Below are 26619 nucleotides of genomic sequence, written 5' to 3' on the forward strand. Positions count from 1 at the left end.
ATGTAGAACCTAGAAATGCATTTTTGAGTCCAGCTCTCGTCTGCTGACATGATGATCTGTTATGTGATTTGTGGCTATAGCATGATGACATATTATATTATTTGTGGCTAGTTATTGTATTCTGTTGTGTAGAGATACCACATTTTCTTTATCTGTTGTTGATGGACACCTGGGCTGATCACATAGCTTCAGAGTTATGCTGTTGTAAACAATGATATGCAAGGATCTCTGTGGTATGTTGACTTAAATTCCTTTGAGTATATACCCAGGTGTGGTATAGTTGGATTCTATGGTAGCTCTATTTTGAGTTTTTAAGTTTTAAGCTCTTTCCTAATTTCTAGAGTAGCTGGGCTAGCATATATCCTTGCCCATGTTGTATAAGGTTCAATTTTCCCACTGTTCTTGCCAGCAATTACAATTTGTGCTTTCTTATGAAGGTGTCTTGTGATTTATTTTTAACGAATCCTTTTAGCTGAGATGAGATGGAATCTCAGTGTAATTTTGACTCACATTTCCCTGATGGCTAATGATACTGAATATTTCTTCTTTGTGCGTGTATTGGCTAGTTGCACTTTTTATTTTGAGAACTCTCTGTTCAGTTCATTGCCTATTTACTGACTTGGTTGTTTGTTCTTCTGGTGTTTAACTTTTTTGAGTTCTTGGTGTGCTCTGTATCAATCTCTCATTTTTCTCATTAATCTCCCATTCTTTTCACCAAGGAAAGTACATTTTTCTGTATTGCCAAAGCTTTTTAATGCGATGCAACTCCATTTATCAGTCCTATCTGTTATTTCTTGAGCTGTTGGAGTTTTTTTTTTTTTTTTTAGAAAATAGTTCCCTATGTCCATATCCTGAAGCATTTCAGTCTGCTCTCCTCGAGTGGTTTCAGATTTTCCAGTCTTACTTTAACATCTTTGATTAATTTTTGGAAAATATGAAAGGAGCTTATGTATTCAAGAATTATAGCACAGAAGCATCTATTCAGTGGGAAGATGACTGAGATGAAGATGTGTATTGGATTGTAGAGAGTTCAGGTACCAAGTCTCGTGACTTATTCACCAGTACTCGTGATTTATTAATAAGGTTGCTTATCTTTTCCAAATAAATTTGGTTTCAGATCTGCTTTGTCAGGTATGAGCAAATCTGTGCATACTTGCCTTCAGATGTCATTTAATTGAGATTATTTTCTGCATCTTTCCACTCTTATCTGTTTATATCTTTACTAGTGACTTGCATTCTGTGTGGATAGCAAATAGGTGAATCTTGCTTCTTATTCCTTTTAGCCACTATACATGTTCTAATTGGAACATTAAGAACCTTATATTTAGAGTAATTGCTGAATGTTATATGTCAATTTCTTTCTGACTCATTATTTGCTGTTTTGACAAGGCTAAACTTCCTTCCCAGTCTTCATTCCTCTTCTGTGTGCAGTAATGCTTTAAGTAGCTGCTTTGTGTCTGGTTTAGTGGACATGAATTTGCTATGGTTTTATGCATGGCATGGGAAGTCGTTTTCCTCATTCTATTTTAAAAGACAGCTTTGCTGGATGCTGAAATCTTGTTTGGCAGCTATTTTGTTTCATGGATTGATATGTGTTAGTCCCTACTCTCCAGGTCCTTAGAATTTATTCAGCAAAGTCTTCTGCTCTGAGTGGCTTAACTTTGAAAGGATCTTAGCCCTTCCCTGCCACGACTCTGCAGAGTCTTCACTTTGTCTTGTAAATATTTTGACTCCCATATGACCCAGATATGTTATTTTCTGGTCATGCCTACTTGGTCTTCTACTTTGTTCAATCCCTGTTCTTCTTTATTCCACTGGGTCTGGTCTTTTAATGATGCTTTCCATTGAGAAGGGTTGTTTGGTTTGGTTTGGTTAGGTTTGGTTTGTTGTTGTTGTTGGTGGTGGTGGTGGTAGTGTTTCATTCCTAGAGTTTTCTTCATTCCTACAATACCTGTTTAATTTCTAACTCTTGACTCGGGTTCTCATCCAAGTGGCTGAATTTCACGTGCAAATCTTGAGTGGATTTCTTTTTTATTTCAATTGTCTGTTTCCTCTAATCCTCTTTGTAATCTCATTGACCATTTTTAAAACAAGACTTATATGTTTGGCATATAGGACATTCACTGTCTTTGGATTAGGCTATTGGGAAGTTCATAACTTTTGAAGGGGGCTAGTAATAAAGTTGAGTTTCTAGGATGCTTGTATACCATTCATGAAGCCCTGGATTCCTTCCCAGGTCTGCATATATTGTGGTGAAATAGGCCTGTAGTCAAAGAATTTGGGAGGAGGAGGCAGGCACATCAGCAGTTAAGGGTCATACTCAGTTACAAAGGGTGTTTTAGGCCACGCTAGGCTATGTGGGAAACTGTCGCCAAAACAAAACGACAATAAAATGTGGAGAGGGTGTGTTGTTGCCTTGCCTGATCATAGCTCTTATCTTTCTACCCTTCGATTCATGCATCTGTGGGGATAGACTTGTGATTTTAATTTGGGGTCTTCTTCATAGGCAGCATTCTTTTTGAGGTTTGGTTCCCAATAATGCTTAGATGGAGGCAAATAAAATGGAAATAAACCAGGTATAGAAATATCAATTATAGAAATTATTTTTCAAAAAGAGAAAAAGAAAGAAAAAAGAAATGAGAGAAGCACTATAGTATCAAGTCTGAAGTTAAAAGATTAAAAATGAAACGAATAAGAATAAAGATGAAGTTAGAGTAAGGAGTGGGGGAAAAAAGAAGCGAGATTTCAGAAATGAGAGACAATGATGATGATGATCATAACCACCTGTGGCTCTACCAACTCTAGAGTTTGTCCACTGTGAGGAGCCGCAGCAGCTACCCTAAGTCCACCTAAGAACTCCAAACAACCAACTCAAGATGTGTCCCTCAAGTGCTTTGAAAAGTAGGAAAAGCAAGCATAGCTCTTCCATAGCAGTTCTGCCGGGGAGAGGAGACCCCAGGGAACCAGGCACTGTGCCACCCATCTCAGTGCTATAAATGTCTGCTTAGTACTAAACCATCTTTGGTAGGGAAGAATCTTCACAACCAAATCACCCACTGGACCTGGGCTCAGAGCTTTTTGCTGCACACAACAGTCAATCCTTCACGGCATGTGGCAGCTACAGAAGAAAGTAAGCCACTTACCTACCCACCGACCGTGAGCTGAGAAGACAGTCTCTAAAGCAGCAGTTCTCAACCTGGTGTGTGGATGCTGGAGCCAAACTCCGGTTCTTATGACTGCACAGTAAGTGCTGTTAGCTTCGTGGTTTTCCACCTGTGGGTCCTGAAAGACTCTTCCACAGGTTGCCTAAGACCACCAGAAAACACAGACATTTACATCATGATTTGCAACGGTAGAAAAATTAAAATTATGACGTATCAATGAGTAAAATTTCAGGGTTTGAGCCACACCAGCATGAGGAACTTTATAAAAGGGCCACCGCATCAGGAAGGTTAAGAACCACTGCTCTAAAGGAACCCAGAGAAGAGAAGTGTTGTTCCTTACCATAGAGACCAGGGTAGTAACTACCACAGTCTCCATAGCCCATGCTCCCTGTGGCTTAAACCTCTCCTCAGGTTAGTGTCTGAAACTCTAGCTCTCCATGAGTGCCTCTTGTGACTATCTCCCACCCAGACAGTGTGACAGGATACTGCCGGTCTCAAACAATACGCCTCCTGATGAGAGGGGCCCAGCTATAGTCCTCTGAAATATGAGGATCAACAAAATGGCTTTCTTCTACAGTGTTGGCCTGTCCTACAAGAGGAGCCACTGCCGGTGAAGCCCTCCACTAGATTTAGGGCTTTGGGGAGCTCTAGGTTTCTTCTGAAGCTACACCTGTCACCTGCTCTCAAAGGGAAGCTGGTGTGCTCTATTCTTGCCCTGTGGATGGTTTGCATCATAGGCATTCATTTTACTCCTCCTGCTCATAATCAGTGCTAACAACTGGACAGCAGAGTACTACGTTCACTATAGATTTGATGGAATATCAGGTGATTCTTAATCTGACACTGAAACTCATGGACTTTCTTCTTTTTCAGAAAGCCTGAAAAGCATCTTTTAAAACTGATGATGAAATGTATGATTTGATTCCCTTTAAAAACATATACATATCTAATATTTTATTTCTCTTCACAGCTAGTCAGATAGTTCCAAATGACCAAATAGTTAACATTATGCATATTTTGTTAGATCAGCTGACCCATTCCACAGACAAATAATATTGTGAATTCAGATAAATGAACTCAAATGGAATAGGATTCTTTTGTTACCAAAGAAAAATAACTTTTTTATTTTGTCAACATAACACTTATGGTTCTATTTGTATAAATCTTAATTGGCAAATATGAGTCCCTTAAATGTTGAGCACTTTTGTTGTTGTTGTTGTTTTCAAGACAGGTTTTCTCTGTATAGCTCTGGCTGTCCTAGAACTCACTCTGTAGACCAGGCTGGCCTCAAACTCAGAAATCTCCCTGCCTCTGCCTCCCAAGTGCTGGGGATTAAAGGAGTGCGTCACCACTGCCCGGCTGAGCTCTCTTCTTAAAACCATAATCATTTTGAAAAAAAATAAAAGAGAGAAAAGAAGAAGGAAATAGAGGAAGGGAGTTAAAAAGAGATCAAGGGCAAGAAGGAGAGACGGAAGATTATTTTACCTACTCCTGAACCTAATTTGGTGTAAATTATAAACTAGGTGTGTCTAAATTCAAAGCTTCATATTCACTGGCATTGCAGACTTTTCTTCAATTTACATCATTCCAAATCCAAGAGGATTAATTCGAGTCTGTGCACTACACTTGGAAATGCTGAGGCTGCCCCTATTCTTTCTGTATTTTCTCACAGATACAGCATTTCCTTTGTAGTATCTGTAAACTTCTCCTATGCCTATTTGCCAGCTGGTTGGACATTGTGATAAATTACTACCATAAATGACCTTCTGTGTTTCATTTGATTTCATATTTGTTTCTTAAGCAATCTGTATAAATAACTACTAAGTAGTACTAAGTACTACTTTAAAAATATTTTCTGGGGCTGATGAGATGGCTCATGGGTAAGAGCACTGATTTCTCTTCAGAAGGTCGTGAGTTCAAATCCCAGCAACCACATGGTGGTTCCCAATCACCCGTAATGAAATCTGATGCCTTCTTCTGGTGTGTCTGAAGACAGCTACATTTATAATAATAAATAAGTCTTTAAAAAATATTTTCCTGTTTTAAAAAAAATAGTCAGTAGATTGCAAAGAAGATGGAGTGGTGTTTACTGATCGAGAGGTGATGGGAGAATGGAGCTGATAAATGAGGCAGACTGAAGTCTCATGTAATAGCCAACTTTATTCAAAGCATCAGACAATTTATACTCTGATGGCTTAGAGAACTCACATGAGTAAAGTGACCAATCACAAGAGCAAGCCACATGTGATGGACAAGCTCCACAGAGAAGCAAGTTTTTCTATAGAGGCATATAAACAAATAGTAATCATCAGTTGTAATGAATAATCTGAAGAAAAGTCACCCTTAACTGCTGCACAAGGGAGGGACACAAAAAGCATAATCCAAGAACAACACTGTGATTTTGAAGAAACTGAGGTCACAAGACTTTTGTCTTGGTTTTCCTACAAGCACTCAAAAATCTCCTCATTCAATTTTATGCTTGGATCTTATTCTGACAGAGAGGGAACAAGAATCGGGGAGAGGGAGGGAGAGAGACAGAGACAGAAAGATAGCACCCAGATATTTCAATAACCCCACTTTGAAAATCCTGGACGTAATAATGGAAATGACAAACTAAGTATGGAGATTTTACCTGGATATAGTAGTAGGAGCCTCTTAGCTGTTAAGAGATATTTTCAAAGGTCAAGGATCACAAAGTATTTAGAAACCGTGCTTTCTAATGATATAATGGAAAGGATATTATGTCGATAACCACTTCTGCTTTCATACCAAAATATATAAAATATAAGCTTTTCCTGCAAGATTATGATCTTCACACTAGAGTAGGTGGAAATGTGAACTATTTCTTAGACATCTATGACTTGTAAGTGTGGGAGAGGGATGGGAAGAAAGTCAAGAACGCATCTCTAATCAAGTGTCAAGGTAATCTGGATATTTTCTTTTGAAACTATTCTATGGACCAAATCACCTGTGACAAATTAGCAGTTATAGTTTTGGAGATTCACTGGTGGGAAGGCTGTATCTTCTGGGCTGTCTTTCATTTGCATCACAACATTAATTTAGGAAGTAATTGTAAGTATGTATGTAGTATAAGCAATGGTTCAAAGAGAGGCACAGCATTGTGCTTGGCCCATGGAGAACACATTTCTCTTTTCCAGATGTTGGGAAAGAAAGGTACCTTTACAATTAGGGTTGTTGAGATTGTTGGTTGTAAGAGCTACAATGAGCATCTGGCCATCTACGCAAGGAAGCAACCTGAGCTGGCTATGGAGAAAGACATGGCTTGGTTATTTGCAATGTAGCTAGTTGTTATATATAAACTCAGTTCTTAATGCACCTTTTAATCAATTTTATTGACATTATCTGTCTATCTGTGATGTACTTTAAGTTAACATGTAAACTCTACTAAAAGTGCTACATATACATGAATTTTACTGTATTTCCTTTAAACCTTTTTGTCCTTTTCTTTTTGAGCTAATGATGAACAATAGGTTATTAATTATGATAGGTAGGATCTCTGTGGTGGAACTGAACGAATTAGCCCCTATAAGCTCCTGTGTTTGATTACTTTGTCCCACTCTCCCCTACCCTATGTTGGTAGAACTATTTGGGAGGGATTATTAGGTATAGCCTTGTTAGAGGAGGTATGACATGGCAGGTGGACACTGAAGTTTCAGAAAGGCCTTTCTATCCTCATTGTACTCTCTGTTTCTGGTTTGTAGTTGCACATGTGAACTCTGCTCTCTGCCACTTGTTACCTCCTTACTTCCATCAGGAGCACTAAGTCTCGGGAGCCATAGCCCCCGATAATTTGTTGTTGTTGTTGTTGTTGTTTTGTAAGTTGCCTTTGTAATGGTATTTTATCACAGCAATAGAAAAGTAACTAACTAAGAGAGATCGGTTAGAGTTAGGGATGGGAAGAATGTAAGGATGAATAGGGAGGCATAAATGTCTTCTTAAATGTTATTTGCTTTGTGAATAATGAATGGACACATAACACAAAAAAGTATTTAACACATACAGATATGGTATAAATATTACAAATATCATTTAAAAAAAACAATTGTCTAAAAGGAAAATTGGAAGAATACTTAGTGCTGAAAAGATACAAGAATATCATATGCACAAATTATATTTGGCTTTAAACCATTCAAAAAAGAAAAAGATCAAACTTTTCATATTAAATTATGGAATGTGTGTTATTTCTATTAATAACTATAGACATACCGTATAGAATAGCTTAGAAAAAAACCAGAACTATAAGATTATATAAATAATGTCTATGCATAGTCAGGTATGGTGGTTTGATTTTATAGGGAGTTGCCTTGAGTCTCCGAAGAAATTTTGGGCCTTGGATATTAAGCAGTCTTGAAACTGTGATAGACTATGGGGATTTTTGAAGTTGAACTAAATGCATCTTATGCTCTGATATGGCTATAAGTCTATGAGCAACAGGAAGTAGAATGTGGTGCCCTTTGATAAAAATGACCCCATAGGCTCATATATTTCAGTACATAGTCACCAAGGAGTGACACTGCTTGAAAAGAATATAAGGATTAGGAGGTGTGACTTTATTGGAGTAGATGTAGCTTTGTTGGAAGAAATTTGTCACTGGGGGTGGGCTTTGAGGTTTCTAAAGTAAAGACCAGACCAAGGCTCTCTCTGCCTATGAATTGGGATGTAGTTCTTAGCTGCTTCTCCAGTTGGCATGCTGCCATGCACTCTATCATGATGAAAATGGACTAAGTCTCTGAAACTGTAAGCAAGAAACCAACTAAATTTCTTTAATAAGATTTGCTTTGGTCATGATGTCTTTTCACAGCAAAGAACAGTGACTAAGACAGCAAGTTGTATGTAGGGAACAGGCCTCACTATGTCTTTATTCATATATCACCCAAGGTTTCTCCCATGTATCTAACATGATACCCACTGTCACTCTTAGAACTAGTAACCTCAATGATACCAGTTGAAAAAGCACCTCTGTTTCCCAACAGGTGGAAAAGGAAGTGTTGATTCTCAGTGGGCCAAGCAACACATCGTGTCTCGGCTTAAACCATTCCATGCATGACAGGGCTGGAGTGCTCTGGCTGTCTAGACATGAGTTGACTTGCTCCTGGAGTCAGGGATTGGATTAGTTCCTCAGAAATTAAGTGACTCAAGAATTGAGGAGCTTTTCCTAAGGTACAGGGTCTTATAAACCACAAAGAAGTGGCTATTAGTCAAGTGACTGCATGTGTAGCAAAGGTTAGAAACACAGATTGATGCCATAGAAGAGATAAGTCATCCTTATTGGTGTGTGATGGCCAAGCAGAGTAAGTAAGTAGGCCATCATTAGAAAATGCTAAGTGACAGTGATCAGATTCTTATTTGAAAATGGGTTTTTGCTAATACCGTGTTGTTCAGATTTCTTGAGACAGAAGAGTGGAAATCAGGAAATGAATCATACAGTTATTTCAGCTTGATTTGTTTAATTTATTCATGAGGGCCATTATAAAATATGCAAAGGGAGGGAGAAAAGCTGCTCCTGTACTATAATTATGCGGGTCTACCAGCAAGCCAGCTTTGATTTTTCTCTGCGGAGGCTCTGCCTCAGGGTGTGGTCACTTGTGAGCTCTTACTGCATCTATTTTGAGCTTCAAAAGGCCTAAATGTAGGTGTGTGTTTAATTACTTTCCACTGAATTGTTAGGTGAAATTCAGTTCTAGGAGAACGGTCTAGCAAGTGCCGATGCTCCAGGCATCAGTAAGAAGACTAGACAGCATGGTGGGAGTGCTTTTAACTATGCTTAGCAAAGAAAATGACAGAACGGGAGGAAAGCAAAGCAAGACGGGAGGAAAGTAAACCAAAGTGCTGAACACCTAGTGCAGGAATGGAGCCTTCGACTCCTGCCCAGTGATTTATCCTGAGGTAGCCAGCAGGTATGAACCAGCAGGTCAAGCCATTTTCTTCTGGATGCAAGGTCTTCTTAATTCCCTTCATCTGTTTTGTTTCTTTTGGTTATTTCTAGTCTCTCTTGAGCATCAGAGGCTCCCTTTTTTCTCCAAGACGCAACAGTAGAGCAAGCCTTTTCAGCTTCAAAGGTCGAGTGAAGGATATTGGTTCTGAAAATGACTTCGCCGACGATGAACACAGCACGTTTGAGGACAACGACAGCAGGAGAGACTCCCTATTTGTACCACACAGACATGGAGAAAGACGTCCCAGCAACGTCAGCCAAGCCAGCCGTGCCTCCCGGGGAATACCCACTCTCCCCATGAATGGGAAGATGCACAGTGCAGTGGATTGCAATGGCGTGGTCTCCCTGGTTGGAGGCCCTTCTGCGCTCACATCTCCTGTGGGACAGCTACTACCAGAGGTGAGGCCTATTAAAGCTGCAGCTGAGAGCACAGAAAAAGAAGGGATGTGGTATAATCAAGAATGTGGGTTTTGAGTTCCACAGATGATAATTTTCCTGCGTCTGTTTTTCCCAGGCCAAGAGGTGACTGGTTTTATCAAGCTATGAACTTATCTCATTTAAAAAACTCACAACACATCTCTAGAAATTAATATCATACAATGAATTTCATAAATGCATTTGTTCATTATTATTCCTACAGTTTGGAGTTTAATGTAAAAGTCAAACCACATTTTCGTTGTGCAATCATGTAACTATTAATACCATCATCATTGTTATTATTATTATTATTATTATTAGATTTTTTTGAAACAAGATTTTTCTGTGTAGCTCTGGCTATACTGAAACTCTCTTTGAAGAATAGGCTAACATTAAACTCAGAAATTCGCCTGCCTCTGACTCCCAACCTCTATTATTAAAGGCCTGTGCCATCACACCTCACAATATTATTAAATACTAAGAAATTAAAGAAAATAAACATGAGCATGATTATATATGGATAGATAGATATAAAAAGACAGACACACACACACATACATGCATGTATGTATGCATTTCAAAGGTTTTGCTAACCTGTTCTTTAAAACAACTTCACACTTCCACTTGGTGTCATGCTAACACTAATTCTATCTAAATCCCTTCACAATTCTCCACATTTTTCTTTTTATTTTTAGATTTATTTATTTATTATATGTATATACACTGTAGCTGTCTTCAGACACCCCAGAAGAGGGCATCAGATCTCATTACTGATGGTTGTGAACCACCACATGATTGCTGGGATTTGAACTCAGGACCTATGGAAAAGCAGTCAGTGCTCTTAACCGCTAAGCCATCTCTCCAGTCCTCTCCGCATTTTTCATAATGTACCTTTCCCCCAATACCAACTCAAATGACCCAGCCACCCTACATCAGTAAAGAGGTTGCTTGAATAGCACAGGCTACAGTCACATGTTAGACTTTTTCTAATGGATTTCAACTTCCATATTATTGCCATGGATTCTTTTTATATGAAAAGTCACCCCAAAACAAGCATATGGAAAAGATTTTCAACTTAATAATGTTTGTCAGGATGTATCAGTCATGGTTCCCTTATAGAACAAGACATTCTTCAAGTTGGCATTAAATGAAACGTTACTTGACCTTTACAAAATGTTTCAGCCATGTTGTCTGATCACATCACAGTTTCCCCAGCTAGGTTAAAATCTCCTTTGTGTAATTACTTTTATATCATTTTTTTTTAAGCAAACACATCCCTTAGGGCCATGTTATAATGGTCCAAATAGTTTTCGGTTGCTTCTTAGAGGAATGTCTTGCCCTGTAATATGACAACAGCTACTGCTCGTCACTGATTTCCTATGGCCTTTTCTCAGCCATTGTATCCTGGAAAAGGGACAAGCCACAGAAGCAGTAGAACTTTGTTGTGAAGCAGACAGGAAGAATGATAAGGAAATGTCACACTTTCTTACAGAAATAATTTTAGCCAGTTATGTACAATACATTGCCTAGAACACTGTGGGATTAATTCACAACTACCCATTATAATAGTTACTAATTTATATCCATTTTATAGATGGCCAACTGAGGCCTGTACATTCTGAAACTAGTTGTCCTGTGGCTGCTAACACCATGTTTGAAGTCTTGAAGTAGGAACATGTTTCTACCTAGCTCCAAACCTGAAGAGTGTTTTAGAGTAGAGAAGAACTGAACCATTGTGTGGTTGCTAACATCCAAACACTCCAATTGGCATGTACCAAGAGTTTGGATGTTTTAAGTAGCTTGTCTGTGAATATATCTGTTTCATGCATATAAGATAAAAAGATGTGTTTAGCTGAGATTATTTTAAAATATGGATATTGGGAAGTGATATCTGCCTCCCAAAAAGAAATACTTTACTTATAGAGTTTATGTTTTTAGGAAACTATTATGGAAGTATAAGATGAAATGATAGGTTAACTAAGATTTGGTTTTTCATAAATATGGAAATGGCAAGTGATACCTGTCTCCAAAAATAAAATAAAATATTTTACATTCAGAGTTCACATTTTAAGAAGCCTATTATGGACACATGTTGTATAATGATGTCTTTTTACACCTGTCTGTAAAGATCTAAAAATGGAACTTGGGAGTACCTCAGGAACAATGCATTTCAGTTTAAAGATGGAGGTTGATATGGGTGAGGTGCTCCGAGTTTACACAGTTCATATTAATTTGGGGCCTTCCAAGGCAAATTTCTGGCACAGAGAAAGCTGGTATCACAGAAGACTGAGGGGCTGATGGACTTTCAAAAACAGTCCTAATATGGTAATTCTAGGAATATCACAGGGAGCTATTGTGGTCTAGATATGAAATGTCTCCCATGGGCTCATAGGTCCCAATCATTGGTCCCTAGCTGATGGCTCTATCTGGGAAGCTTGTGGAACCTTAATGAATAGAGAACAGAAGAGGGTGCTAGGTCACCAAGGATGGGATTTGAGGCTTTATAGCCTGGTTCCACTTTCTGTTCACTGCTGGCTTCCTGAGAGCAGAATGAATGTGACAAGCCAGGCCCTTCCTCCTGCCACTATGCCTACCCTTTCTGCTGCCATGTGCCCTCTTCCATGTAGGCTGTACCCACTGGAAACTTCTATGAGTCCAAAGAGAGTTTCTCTATTATGCTGATTTTGTTTGGTATTTTATCACTGCAATGAGAAAGTAAGACATTTCTTACATTGGAGGAAGTATGTAGAACTCTTGTTTAAGTGGCATCTACAATTGGAGTGCTTTAAAGTTTGATAATGCCAATAATAGTGATTATTTTGTTGTCTGGAATTTTGGTATTTCAGGGCACAACTACTGAGACAGAAATAAGGAAGAGGAGGTCCAGTTCTTACCATGTTTCTATGGACTTGTTGGAAGACCCTACATCAAGGCAAAGAGCAATGAGCATGGCCAGCATTCTGACCAACACTATGGAAGGTAAGTCAAAAGTTACCCACCATTGCTCTTTGACAGTAGGTTGTTAATGATAAGACAACCCTCACCTAAGTTTCAAGACAATAGTTCCCAACTCAGTACCACATCATCACTTCTTTTAAAAGGTGAAGCGAAATTGGTGCATAGCACATGGATTCGAATCTTTTCTGTAGACTGTTAAACAAGCTTCTATGAAACTGCTACAAATTCAAGGTACATTTGAAATACAACTTCCAGACCTTACATTCTAAACTCTTTGAACCTGATGGTGACATTAGTAACAGTGAACAGATTTATGCTTATCATTATGGTGCTAACACATTTGACAAGTTACAAAATATAATGTGCTAACACAAGTTATGAAATCTACTGACTCAACCAGAGTTATAAATAAACGTGTGAATGAAGGTGCCATGCCTCATTGAAGCTGTGTTCAAAATTATACAGTTGTACCTTTGTTCTCTTCTTTCTCCTCTTTCTTTCTGTGTCTCTCTCTGTCTCTGTTCATCGCTGATGAAATATCATAACAGATCAGCTTTTACCTTGTTTGAAGCTCATAACAGAATAGCTAACATAGTATTTACAAGGCTGGATTTCATGCTACCAAAATAAAAGTTTGGAGAACAGCTTGATCTGTGATCACTTCCAGGCACTGTCACAGTTTAAATGTACTAATTTACAATTTGAATTTCATTTTTTTTTCAGCTAAAATGTGGACTGTAATATTCAGGCGTAAAGTTGTTACAATGGTTATAATAAGACGACACATGTAAAGCGCCCCGTACTTTGCATGCTGAAGACTGTCAGCAGATGCTATGCTTATTATCTGTCCCATTATGCTACTTTTGTAAACTCATGTGGTTCTTTTTCCCTTTTATATTAAGTGAAATCAACAGTGGCTGTCAACTTCAATACATGGAAGATATATTTATGTGACGTGTATTCACGTATAACCCCCTTCTCTGTTGCCCATCTCTTCTTTATTTTTTCTTCCTACTTTCATATAAGATGTATTCTCTCTCTCTATCTATTACAAGTGTCCCCAATTTCCATTCCCACATATGTAAAAGTATGTTTGAATATGTAAGTCAAAGTAGAAAGCTAAAAAAAAAAAAAATGGAGCATAAGGGTGAGAGAAAATGAGTGTGTGCATGACTTTTATTTTTTTTAAAACTTGTCAAATTTTAATAGACATATACACTGTATCTTATTCATATCTCCACTACCCTCCTTCCTTTCCTTGGCCCTCTGCCCAGTATATATCTCTCTTCCCAATAATAGTTTATTCTGAGACTGGGTAGATTCTTAGAAAGAGTAATTTTAGTTACAATGCAAAAAATCTTATGATCTCAGTACCAAAAGCCTGAAAGTCATAACCAGAAAAAATTACCATAATAGATGTCTCTGTCATTATCATGGACAAGACATTGGTACAAGACCCAGTTTTCGTAGAGTCCTGATTTTTTTTTGTCGATGTCAATGGAATATTAAACTCAAGTACATTCTTCTCCAACCTTGCCTGCTTAGCTCACACTCCTTCTCCCCCCCAGCTGCCAGTAGCTTGCTCCTCCCTATCCCTCCAGGTAAATCTTTTGAAGAGTCTCTGGTCTTCTGCTCCTTGCCATAGCAAAACCACTGAGAGGAAGGGGCCAGTGGTTCTGCTTCAGATGTCAGCAGCATGGCTGCTCCCCAAAGCAGGAAGTAGAGAAGGAGCCAGGGTAAGTCTAAACTGACAGTCATGCTTTGCACTTCTACTAGTGTTAAGTTCGATGTAAGGAGTAACAGAAGGGAAAAAATCAAACCATTACAAATTGGACTTGTCAATAAATTGACATCCAGTGCTTAGAATGAAAGCACACACAACTTCCTCCATGGAAACACGTCTCCAAGAGATGGTTAGGATGAAAGCCTGATTTTTTTTTTTATTTAGTTACATGTGAACAATTTGAATGTGGCAATGGCCAGAAATAATAGGAACAATCATTTGCACGTAACATGAATGGCAAAGCTTACTTTGATATGGTCCTGCTTGTTCTCATAATGGAGGGGCTGTTTCTTAGTTGTTATTATCTGTTTATTTAAATGTGGTTTCTTCTAAAATTTGATTCACCTTCCCTTTCATAAACCAGGCTTATTAATGTGGCTGTCAACTTTTGCTTCCCTTCTTTTCAACTACAGCCAACTCTTCATTACCTAGAGTAATGCATAGTCCTGCTTAATGATGAACAAAAGATATTTTAAAATGCAGAATTGTGTAGAGATGTTTCATGGATACACTTTGCTCAGTGTATATGTTGGGGTATAAGATAAAAGCACTGAAGGAGTTAAGATACAAGAGAGGATATGAACGTTGCTGCTGCTGATTCCAAGATGGGAAACCCTCACAGGAATGATGGAGAAGTGGCTGTAGTCTCCTCTTGGGTCCTTCGCTTGTTCCAAAGTGGGAGATCCTCCTATGCGAAATTAATAATTGAATGATTTTATTTTAGAATTAAAAGCACCTCTGCTCCGACTTTTCCTAGTGCCAAGACCATCAGCACCTGCTGAGTTTTCCCTTTGAATGTTTCTCCGATTTCTCTCTTTTTTATTTTCTGTGCTATGCTATTTGCTTTTCTTATTCTACTATATCACAGCTTGTATAAATTAAAAATTGATTTATTCTGATAGAACATAGACAAAAATTTTGCAGCTTCTCTTCTATTATTTGTTGCAAATTATATAATTTTTTTTGTTTCCTCTGTGAACATGAACTTGTTTGGTAGTGTTGAAAGTATCTATAAAGTAAAAATACATATATAAAGTAAATAAAGTGGAAAATAACTTTATGGAAATTTTTTTGTCTGACTTACCTAAAGCATTCCTTATTGTTTACCAAATTACAAATCATAAGAAATGGAAATAAAATGTTCACTTGAAGAATTTCAGTATCCAAGGGGAAATTTGAAATGTCTAGCTTTAACAAAATTCCACCAGAACTGTAAAGAATAAATTCATTTAAGGAAGTAATTGACCTAACTGCATAAATAAGTAACAAATGTTTATTAGCAGAACAAATATCTAGCAACATTCTCCTGCATTTTCTATGCTGCCTCCTCCCTTATAAATTTTCCTTTACTGTAAGCTCCATCAATGGGGGAGGAATGCCCTAGTTGCTACAATAGTGCTAGAGTGACTGGCCAGACAGCCATGCCGCCGAATGAACAAGGAAAGCTTCTTTCTGTTGAGTGCTAAGAAGAGAAGGTCACATGTTTGTCAGAGCAGGTAATTTTCTGCAGTGGTATTGGCAGAATCCACCAAGCTTGGTATTTTTCCCACTGAAGACTATGCTGAGTGATCATCTTACCAAAGAAAGATGGAATCGATAATTTTCTGCTTCATAGTTTCCTAAAAGACGTTGTCAATGTTGAGCAAACAGGTGTCCTCTAGAAGGTCTTTTATCACTTAACTTTAAAGGAAATGATCCAAAAGCCTTGTAGGCAATTGTCAGATAAATTTAGTACTGCATTGTCACTTAGCATAAATCCTTCTTTTAAAGCATTCATTTTTAACATGAAATTTCATTTCATATATTGATACAATAGTTACAGTTTCGATGCATTAAAATAAATAGACCCACGAAGATACATGAATTCTATGAATTTCTGTTTTAAATCTTGTATTTTATTAATAGCACTCGAATCTCACTTTGTAAAGTGTTGGTATGCTAACAACGTGGACCCCACTTTATTCAGTTAATTATTCTCTTTTTAAAAAAAAAACTTCTGATTACATTGATGTATAGAGAGAACGGGAAACTTGTTGAACTTAAACGTAAGCCCATGTAACTCAGATTTTATTATTAATGTATTAATTATAATGTGAGAGTTTTTAACATGGAGAAGTGGTCCTGTCAAACGTTCCTCACTAGACTCCCTCCAGTGACACCCATTCAGAGAGATCAAGTGTCCCTGTGACTCACTGAGGCTGTGATGATGGCTGTGGAGTAGCCTTTGCTAACACACGCCAGACCTTGTTCTATGTGGAATATAGATGAACGTGTATACAATCAAAGCTCTGCCACTTTGTTTCTTGTAACCTTGTAGACAATTTTAAAAGATCAGTATTGCTCGTAGAATCTTAGAAACTATGTGTATGTGAGAAACACTGGAGAGCATTAGCCTTTCTATGTCTACTCTGTGTGACTACAAACCCCTAATTTTTTCTGACTTTTTCAACCGATTATCTTATCTTTTAAAAGTACCTTTAGATTATTTATTGAAGAATTACTGCAATTTAAACCAAAAACTGACTAATAGAAGGTAAAAAGGTTTCATGAGTGTGCTTATTTTTTTTTCCTCCCCAGAACTTGAAGAATCCAGACAGAAATGCCCTCCCTGCTGGTATAAATTTGCTAATATGTGCCTGATTTGGGACTGTTGTAAGCCATGGCTAAAGGTAAAACACGTTGTCAATCTGGTAGTGATGGATCCATTTGTTGACCTGGCCATCACCATCTGCATTGTGTTAAACACTCTCTTCATGGCCATGGAGCACTACCCCATGACTGAGCAGTTCAGCAGTGTGCTGTCTGTTGGGAATTTGGTAAGACTCCTTGATGGTTCATCTTCCTACAGATTGTTCTTATCAATTTTATGTGGCATTGTCAAATAAGATATCAGCTAATTGACTATGTTCACTAAAGACAGCAAAAATTTTTTTGCATCAGTTTTTAACAATAAAAATAGGTCTTGTGCTGCTTGAACACAATACAAAGGATTCAAAGGTTTTATGTGTAATTTGATTTAGAAATGAATCTAAATTCTATATTATAATGATAATTACAACCAGGCATAATGGCACATGCCTGTAATCTCAGCAGTTGGGAGACAAAGGCAAGAAGATCACAAATTTTAGGCCATCTGTGCTACATAGGGAGATCCTACATCACTCAAAGCAAACAAAGAAAGGAACAAAAGCAAAATTAGGGCCATCCAGATGGCTCCGCAAGAAAGAGCTTTCAGCAAGCCTAATGACCTAAATTGGACACTTGACCCCAAAAGCTGGAAGAGAACCAACTTTTGTAAGTTATCCATTGACCTTGACATAACATACCATTTTACACATGTGCTCCCACATACCTTATGTTTTCTGTCCTATTTGGTACATACCTTTTTGTAGCCTGAGGAAAGAAAATTTCACACAGAAACAACCTGTTTGACTTATATTGGCCCTTGACTTAGACTTAATTGTGCCCACTGTGGTTTATTGGTATGTCTTCAAGAAAAAATGTAATCAAAGATTTTTTTTTTAGCAAATCTAAGCTTTGAATTGGTTTAATAGTTATTCAGCTACTACAGTTGGCTGAGCCCCAGTAGCTTGGTTATGCCTATGTTTATTATAGCTAGTGTGAAGCCTCCTTAGCTTCAGTTTCTTCTGCAGAGCTATGAAAATAGAACAACCTATTATATTTGGCAACTGAAGTCTGTGTTTCTGGACAAACACTTGGTGAAGTTTTAGAGGACCAGAGAGATCAAGCACATCAGAGAACAGTGTGTCCAGTGCATTTTTTGTAGCAAAATCAGGCTGTTCATTTTATTATCTGAAAGATAAACCTTAAGTGTTATGAACAATCATATATTGTGTTGAACATAAAACATGCAAGGGCATCCATTGGTTGAATACAAACCAATCTCTAAAATGCAGAATAAATGTTTGATCTACTGTTCATTACATTGCTTCTCTTTGAGAGCAGGCATTCCTGTAATCAGCTGCATTGCTCATATAGGTCTTCACTGGGATCTTCACAGCTGAAATGTTTCTCAAGATTATAGCTATGGATCCATATTATTACTTCCAAGAAGGCTGGAATATCTTTGATGGCTTTATAGTGAGCCTTAGTTTAATGGAGCTCGGCTTGGCAAATGTGGAAGGATTGTCAGTTCTCCGATCATTCCGGCTGGTAACTGATTAACAGAATCCATACTTACTTTTGTGCTTTTTAGTCTTCATTATGTCCTAATGACAGGCTTGATGTATTTCACAAATATAATAGCATTTGTAAAATATGAAGACATAGGATTCATTCTCTAAGATATAGTTCTTTTTTCATGATCGTTTTGAGAAATGTATTATTTTATTCCAATGAACAGCCAATAATGGGTCTCTCTCTCCCTCTCCCTCTCCATCCCTTGTGTCCAACCTCTCTCTTTCTCTGTCTCTCTCTTTCTCTCTTTTTCTGTCTCTCTCTTTCTGAATATCAAATGGAAGGTTTAGTGGAAAAAGAAAAAAAGGGAGTCACACATCAAGCCAGATTGCAATCACCATAGTCAACACAGTTATCTGACTTGTATAACCATGTGTGAGCCTCCATTGGGACCTTGAATTGCTTACTTTATCCCCTGAGAAACTAAGACTTGAAATAGGGTATATGGAGGTGGAGAATTAAAAGACAGCAACTCCTTGAATATTTTTCCTTCACCAGATATGAAAGCTATTAAACCTTCTTTCCCAGAAATGCTGCCTGTAGTGCATTGTGATAACATTCAATTATCTTTCATTTGATCTCTATACCTCATAACTATTGGTTTTTTGTTATAATTAGGAGACTACCTGCCATTTAACACATTTCTATTGACGGTTTGGTATGTTTTATTGTATGTGCTCTACCTTTGGCTGGATTTTACCTTCAAATAACAAAGATTGTGTACCATTACCAAAGAAAGGTTCTTAATAGGTGATTTATTGTGCAGCTAATTAATCCCAAGACTTTGATTTGATGTCTCTTTGAGACTTCCTTTATGAACTTCAAAGTTCAAATTTGACCTAAGATCCTTAGAACTATATAATAATTCTCCCTGGTCTTCAACAAGAATTATGGATCTAATTTGAAACTAGAAGTATGCAAGAATTACAGAAAGCAATTATAAGAAGTTATACTACAGGTTATATGGACAATGAAATTCTTAAGAGCAATATTTAGCAAATCTTTGTGATTAAATACTACAATGTTGGGAACTAGGGACCATAGAGTCATTACCTAATCTTGCATAATGTACCAGGCTCTTTTTAAATAAATTATCTCTTGGAATGAATTAAACAGCCTGGTGCTTCTACTCACTCCTCTGAGTCACTTAAGTGTCATTAAATAAGGTACTACTGTCTGGATGACATTTACTTAAGCATCAGAAATAAATGTTCTTGCTACTTAACTGAGGGTGGCGCTTCAGGAGCCTCTGCAAATCAGTACCACCATTTGTCAGGTAGAGCAGTAAGGGGTATGTACACTCTGAAATGACTTCATTCTTTAGTTACTGAAGACATTGAGGTTGAAAACTACACCCTTTAGCTTAAGCCTCCTTCTAAAGTAAATCCTAAAAAAAAAAAAAAAAAAAAAAAAAAGTACTTTCTAATATTATAGTAAGTGAAAGATACAGCTAGATGGAAATTGTGTGTAAACCCTCCAAGAAATGAGTTCACCTTTCTCTTTTAACTTCGGTATGCAGTGTGTGTCTTACAACATGATCTCCAACCACACTGAAAAACGTGTTCACTGTGGGCTGTTAAATAATACATTTACTTCTTTGAAAATGAGTCTCTGTGAATCAACCTACATGACCTTTAAATGTCTTAGTTAAAACAAACAATGGTAACAATATACAGTTCCAAAAGCTTGTGTGTGTGTGTGTGTGTGTGTGTGTGTGTGTACGTTTGTGTGTATGTGTGTGTGTAGGTATTTGCTACTTTTGTTAGATAATTCTTTGGCACATGAATAATCGATCTTTCCATAGTTAAGACAGATTTGCTATATAGTTCTTTTGATGTTTCTGCAGTACAAAGCATTAATGGTATTCTTACTTTATTTTTTCCAGCTTAGAGTCTTCAAATTGGCAAAATCCTGGCCCACACTGAATATGCTCATTAAGATCATTGGCAACTCAGTGGGTGCACTGGGCAACCTGACCCTGGTGTTGGCCATCATTGTCTTCATTTTTGCCGTGGTCGGCATGCAGCTGTTTGGAAAGAGCTACAAGGAGTGTGTCTGCAAGATTTCCAATGATTGTGAACTCCCACGCTGGCACATGCACGACTTCTTCCACTCCTTCCTGATCGTGTTCCGTGTGCTGTGTGGGGAGTGGATAGAGACCATGTGGGATTGCATGGAGGTCGCGGGCCAGACCATGTGCCTTACTGTCTTCATGATGGTCATGGTGATTGGGAACCTTGTCGTAAGTAGTAAAAACACCTTTCTCTTTTTCAGTTACAGTTAATATGGTTTTAACAATGTTTGACTAAAGAACATTTTATGTTTTAGGGAGAGTAATTTTGTATAGAGTTCATTTCCAATTGTCTATAACATAAGATTTCAGGAGCCATAAGTGATTTAGACTTCTGTAATATGCATACCCTCCAAATGTCTCTTGAGCCAAAGTTGTTCTAAATAATGAATATATCTATTAACATATTACAATGTTACTTACTATACAAATGCATATCAACATTGTATATCTACCAAAATTAAAATAAAACAAGAAAATAAAGTCCAATATTGGACACTATATGGATAGATTCCTTGATACAGATAAAAAATTATAATAAACAAAGACATTCTATTAATAATCCTTAAGAAATTAAATCCAAAAATAACCGTGGCACTGTAATTCAGTTTTCTTACAGATAAAAGTTTAAACAGTATTTATATCTATTTTTTATTTTATCTAATGTCATCCAAGTAAGAAACTCAAGGATGAGTCAGTCATATGAGTGTATTAGTAAATCTCTGAAGTAGAAGGACAGAGATTTACTAACCTCTTAGTGTGGGTGCCAGGAGCCAGGAGGGTCAAAATGGCCCTGGCTTTACCTTTCTTCTCACTGACTCTCACCTGACATGTCACTGTCATTTGCACTGCAATTTTAACTAAAAATCTAATGCAAGTTTCCACTTCTGAACTAATAACCTCTGCATTTGGTCCTGCCTGTATTTCATTTTGATTCTGTGTTTGAATAATTGAGGGCTGTGTCAACCAAACCCCGATTTAAAAATTGATGACAGTCCTATCCCTGGCATTGCCTAATTCCTAGTAACCTGCCTAGTCTGTGGACTTAGAGATTCCTGGCAATACTGCAAACACCATTTTTAATTCAACATAACAGCTGTGTTATTATACAACAACCACTTTGTTGTATTTAAAAGTCTTGCATGAACTAAATAGCACCTACAAGGTTTTTTTTTAATCAAAATTAGGAGTGTTGAGCTAGCAATTTTTTATTGAATTTAGCAAGTTACCAAGGTGGAAAAAGGTTGCAATGCTACAGAGGCCAAATCACATCTAAATATATAGTTCTGTGAATCAAATTACAATAAATATTCAGTAATTTACAAAATACAGATTATATATTCAAAGTACCAACCATCCAAAATTGCCATTTCTTTTACTGTGGAGCTGTCTAGATTTGACAGGACATGAAGTTAGTATGGAAGCTTCATACCATGGTAGCTTAGGGATTTTGAAATGAACCCAAAATGAAGAGTGTGGGTAGTGTTTGCTATCAGCCTGCCATTTGTTTGTTTTTACTTTTCTTTGCTGTGTTCCGGGAGACCATGTCTTTGATGAGATGGATGAAGACAATTCCACATCTTACAGCTGAAGCAAGGGGAGCAACAGTCTGTCTGATTGCTCTTCCTCCACTGTTTTGTAGGTTCTGAACCTCTTCTTGGCCTTACTCCTCAGTTCTTTCAGCTCGGACAACCTGGCTGCCACAGATGACGATAACGAAATGAACAACCTCCAGATAGCCGTGGGAAGGATGCAGAAGGGAATTGACTTTGTTAAAAGGAAGATTCGTGAGTTCATTCAGAAAGCCTTTGTCGGAAAGCAGAAAGCTTTAGATGAAATCAAACCCCTTGAAGATCTGAATAACAAGAAAGACAGTTGTATCTCCAACCACACAACCATAGAAATAGGCAAGGACCTCAATTACCTCAAAGATGGAAATGGGACGACCAGTGGCATAGGAAGCAGTGTGGAGAAGTACGTGGTAGATGAGAGTGATTACATGTCGTTCATAAACAACCCCAGCCTCACTGTGACCGTGCCCATTGCCGTTGGAGAGTCTGACTTTGAAAACTTAAATACAGAAGAATTCAGCAGTGAATCAGATATGGAAGAAAGCAAGGAGGTAGGAAATTTAAAATAAAAGAGATATTTTGGTATGTATTTCTGTGGCTCCAATGCTATTAGATATGTTATATTATTTATTGCTTCCCTGTAAGAAAATAGGAAATATCTACTGTAATGTTTATATAGTAAGGTGTTTGATAATGTTAGATTATTCTGGCTATGCAAATGTTATCGTTACTTTAATCTCCAACTTTGCAAACTCATAACATTAACATGAGTTTTCTAAGTATTTTAAAAATAAGTGTAGATAACACATCAGTGTTTAAGTGTTCACCCTTACAGTTCACCACTACACTGGTTTTAGTATGTACTATAAGATAACTAATGGGAAAATGGTTCTTATTCTTATCTTCTTATATTCTTGACTATAATGAAATACTTCATAAAAGAATATTATTTATTTTGCCCAGACCTATTGACTCATGCTAAAGTTGACTTGAATTTACTTTCGCGTTTCCTAAAGTTGATTTTGTTTTTAAAGGATGAGAAGTTTGTGGTAGGGAAGAGTGCTAAACACTTGTCTAAGCCAATTGAGTGCGATCAACCTGCTTATACACAGAAGTCCTCCATATGTGATGGAATACAGATTCTGAACTAACCAACTCAGTGTCTTTATAATATAGCCTTTGATTTATGAGATGGTTATGAATACTAGTGAGCAATTTTGTTGTTTTTTTGTTACTAACCCTTGAATTAATGGAAAATCTGAGTCTATTTGCAATGTCTAAATCAACTTCCTTTTGAGGGGTAGGTAACTGGACTTAGAGGTTGTGAGTTATTTGAATTGAGTGCTCTTTTGTTTTTTCCCCAAAATCACTTGACCCTTTACCAGCTTTCTAGCAGATTGCCTTGAATAAATCATTTCAAATCCATGCCCTAATTCTGTAGGTCTTAACTCTTCTGCTATTTTGATAATTTGTTTAATGCAATTCATGTCATGATTTTTGAATGCCTGTTTCTCTTCTTACCTCTGAATAATGTTGAATCCTTGCTAGAGCGATAATCTTTCAGAGAGAAATTCTGTGGTGTAATATGGTGACCTTCACTTCTGACCATTCTTACTTCTCACAGGGGTGAGACCAAGCTGGCGCCATCAAGAATGCCGCTCTGGTGTTTTTTAAGCAGCCAGAGGCTCGAGCCACCACTTTTACCCAGGTTACCCAAGCAAGTTGCGAATATATAAATATAATCAGTGTCGAAATGACTTGACTGGCCTGCATGTTATTCAGCTACGTCCCTTGCCCATCCATTGGCAATACGATAAGCACAGCTGCTCCTAGGTTGGGTCATTTAAAGCATGGTCAGGCGAAGCTGACAACCCCAACTTTTTTTTCTTTTGTTTTAAGGAAAATGAATTCAGTTGCTAATTTCTTTATGTAGCTTTTAATAGAGAGTATACACTTATTTCAAAGTGAGCGTGCATGCCTTTTTGGATTTTGTAACTTCCACATAATGTCACAAGTTTAGAACCTGCTAGCAGCCCAGAAGAGGATTGTAGATACTCTCCAAAAAACACTAAAGCATTCTGTTCTCTGCCCCTTTGGTTTTATATTTGTTTTCTCCTGTAACTTTTAAAATACAGCCCCAGCGAGTGTGCTCTGTCAGTAATATTTTGCTCAGTGTCTGCAGGGTAATATGCAAATTAAAGCAATCCCTCACCCACATGCAAACTTCCCAACTGACTTACAATGTGATAATAATGTAAATGAATGGGAGTGTTTGCATTTCGCTGCCAGCAGCAAGGGTATAATTTTCATCCACTTCATTTTAGGGAAAAGGTCAATGCTTTATTTAGCAATTGACCAAATGCTTTTGCATATAGAATGATTCTCTTGGAGATTCTGTTTATATTTACTCTTAAAATTCCTAGAATGAAAGAAAAGGAAACAAGCTTTGAGTCCACCAAAAATAAAAACATAAAAGCAAAGATAAACTTCTACCTACCTTCAAATGTTGTGCCCACTCAGAAAATGGACCTGGGGTCCTTCCTCCTTTACCCATTGGGATTTCATTTTTCTTTACCCCTTCTCCACAGCACCTATCAAATTTCATCCATGACATAGCATTTTCATACATCCTGTGCATAAGCACTGCCACAGGACAATCAGAGCAAGCCCTTGTCTCCTCCTTTGTTGTTTTCTAATGACAGAGCCCCCACATGGTATGTAATGATGCTGGGAGCCCTTTTTATTTTCACTATCTAAGACTGAATTCACAATTCTGGGCACGAATATTTAAACCAAGTTGCTTTTTCCAGTTTCATTACTTTTGTAGAAATGTTAGTAAGGTACTTTATCACTTAGAAATAGTGACATTAAAACTGTAAAATATCTCGTAATAAAAGCACATTGAGCTTTTTTTTTTTTTTGAAAGGATGAAATACCATAATGTCATTAAAACATTCTTTAATATGTGGAAAGAAAATTCTATTGGTAGTACCCCTGATTCACAGAGAATGAGAACTTACATATCAGGAAAACAGTGTATAAAATATCTAAGACGCAGTTTCTTCCCCTGTTATATACTAATTCTTAATTATCTTATCTTTGGGGTAATGATTTGCTTTTCGCTCCTTATAGGTTAGATACCTTTGTCTCTGAAGAGTCCACTTTCCAGTTCCTTTAGGGAAAGGCACGTGGGAGAAACAGCAGTCAAGTACTCAGCCTTTTGTGGTATTGAGGCATTACATCAAGAGTAAATATGTTGGCATACAGATAAGGCAACCATTTGGTTGTTCCTGGTTCTTACAATTTTCCATTTCTTTTTGAAAGATCTTTCAGAGTCTCTTTGGGAAATGTAGTTCTATACCTAAAAGAGCTTGCTAAATTCCAACCTGGGAAACACGAAGGAGGAAGGAGTGTGTAGGCCGGATCTGAGCAAGCATGGGGGGGAGGGGTGTTGATATCACTGGATAACTCATAATTTTTGTCATGAAGTGAGCAGTCCTTGTGGGAAAGATTCTCAGTGGGGTAGTGATAAAGCAAACACCTACAATATCAGACCCAAAGTGGGCCAGACACATTGGTACTCTGCTGATGATGTCATCTCAATGTAAACCTTTTCTGTAACTCCAAGAAAGATATTTAAATTTCTTATCTGTGTTTTAAAGTTTGTAATAAAATACCCATTACAAATCAGAAAATGATTTTCTAGGTAAAACACCATAATAGCTTAACTTCATGAGATACTTTATGTGAAATATACTTTTCTTAACTTCTCTCCAGTCAGGACTTAATTATGCTTAAAATTATTTACTTTCTGGACAGCTAATTGTTTGACACAAACAAGTTTAGTAATAATTTATTGTTGATATAAAAAACAAAAAAGTTAAAAATATAATCTTTAAGATTAAAGCACATAACAAAAGGGTCTGGAGCAATGGCTTAACTGGTAAAATGCCTGCCATGCAAGCATAAAGACATGGATTTGGATCTCCAGAGCCCATGCAAAAGCCAGGTGACATGAGTGTTTGCAACCCACACAGAGACAAGAGGATGCTTGGTGCTTCCTGCCTAGTCAGCCTCTCCAAGTTACTGAGTTCTATTCAGTAAGAGACCCTGACTCAAGAAAAGAAGGTAGAGAGCAATGGAGGGGCACACAATATCACCTCTGACCTTTCCATGCACACACACATACACATACGCATACACTGCACTAACATATACATATGCACATACCCACATGACTGTGTCCAAACAACACACATACACTCACCTCAAAACATGAAGGAGTGCATTTTGGTATCATTAAATGAGACATGATTCTTTCTTGCTCAGCTTATACAATGTTGAATAACTAAGAAATAACATCACTGATATGAAGTGTTTGTAAAATGTGGTTTTTCCACAACCATGTTTCATATATCTGTATGATTGCTACTGGTTTATAAAGCAGGCCTCAATGACTACTCTTATATGACCTTTCTATTGTCCCAATCTTGTAGTGTTCC

The 26619-nt window shown here is 37.4% G+C and overlaps 1 protein-coding gene across 6 annotated transcripts in view; it reads left to right on the forward strand.

Moving 5' to 3' along the window:
• LOC116090245 (sodium channel protein type 2 subunit alpha) overlaps nucleotides 1–26619 on the forward strand; it is a 173977-nt gene that overhangs the window by 118643 nt on the left and 28715 nt on the right. For all 6 annotated transcript variants that reach the window (XM_031370459.1, XM_031370462.1, XM_031370461.1 and 3 more), the window contains exons 12-17: nucleotides 9172–9519; nucleotides 12384–12516; nucleotides 16856–17094; nucleotides 18278–18451; nucleotides 20361–20717; nucleotides 22189–22668. In XM_031370459.1, the coding sequence (XP_031226319.1) occupies nucleotides 9172–9519; nucleotides 12384–12516; nucleotides 16856–17094; nucleotides 18278–18451; nucleotides 20361–20717; nucleotides 22189–22668 (1731 nt within the window). The remainder of the gene's footprint in view (nucleotides 1–9171; nucleotides 9520–12383; nucleotides 12517–16855; nucleotides 17095–18277; nucleotides 18452–20360; nucleotides 20718–22188; nucleotides 22669–26619) is intronic.

Source organism: Mastomys coucha, unplaced genomic scaffold, assembly GCF_008632895.1.
Source record: "Mastomys coucha isolate ucsf_1 unplaced genomic scaffold, UCSF_Mcou_1 pScaffold15, whole genome shotgun sequence".
Lineage (NCBI taxonomy): Eukaryota > Metazoa > Chordata > Mammalia > Rodentia > Muridae > Mastomys > Mastomys coucha.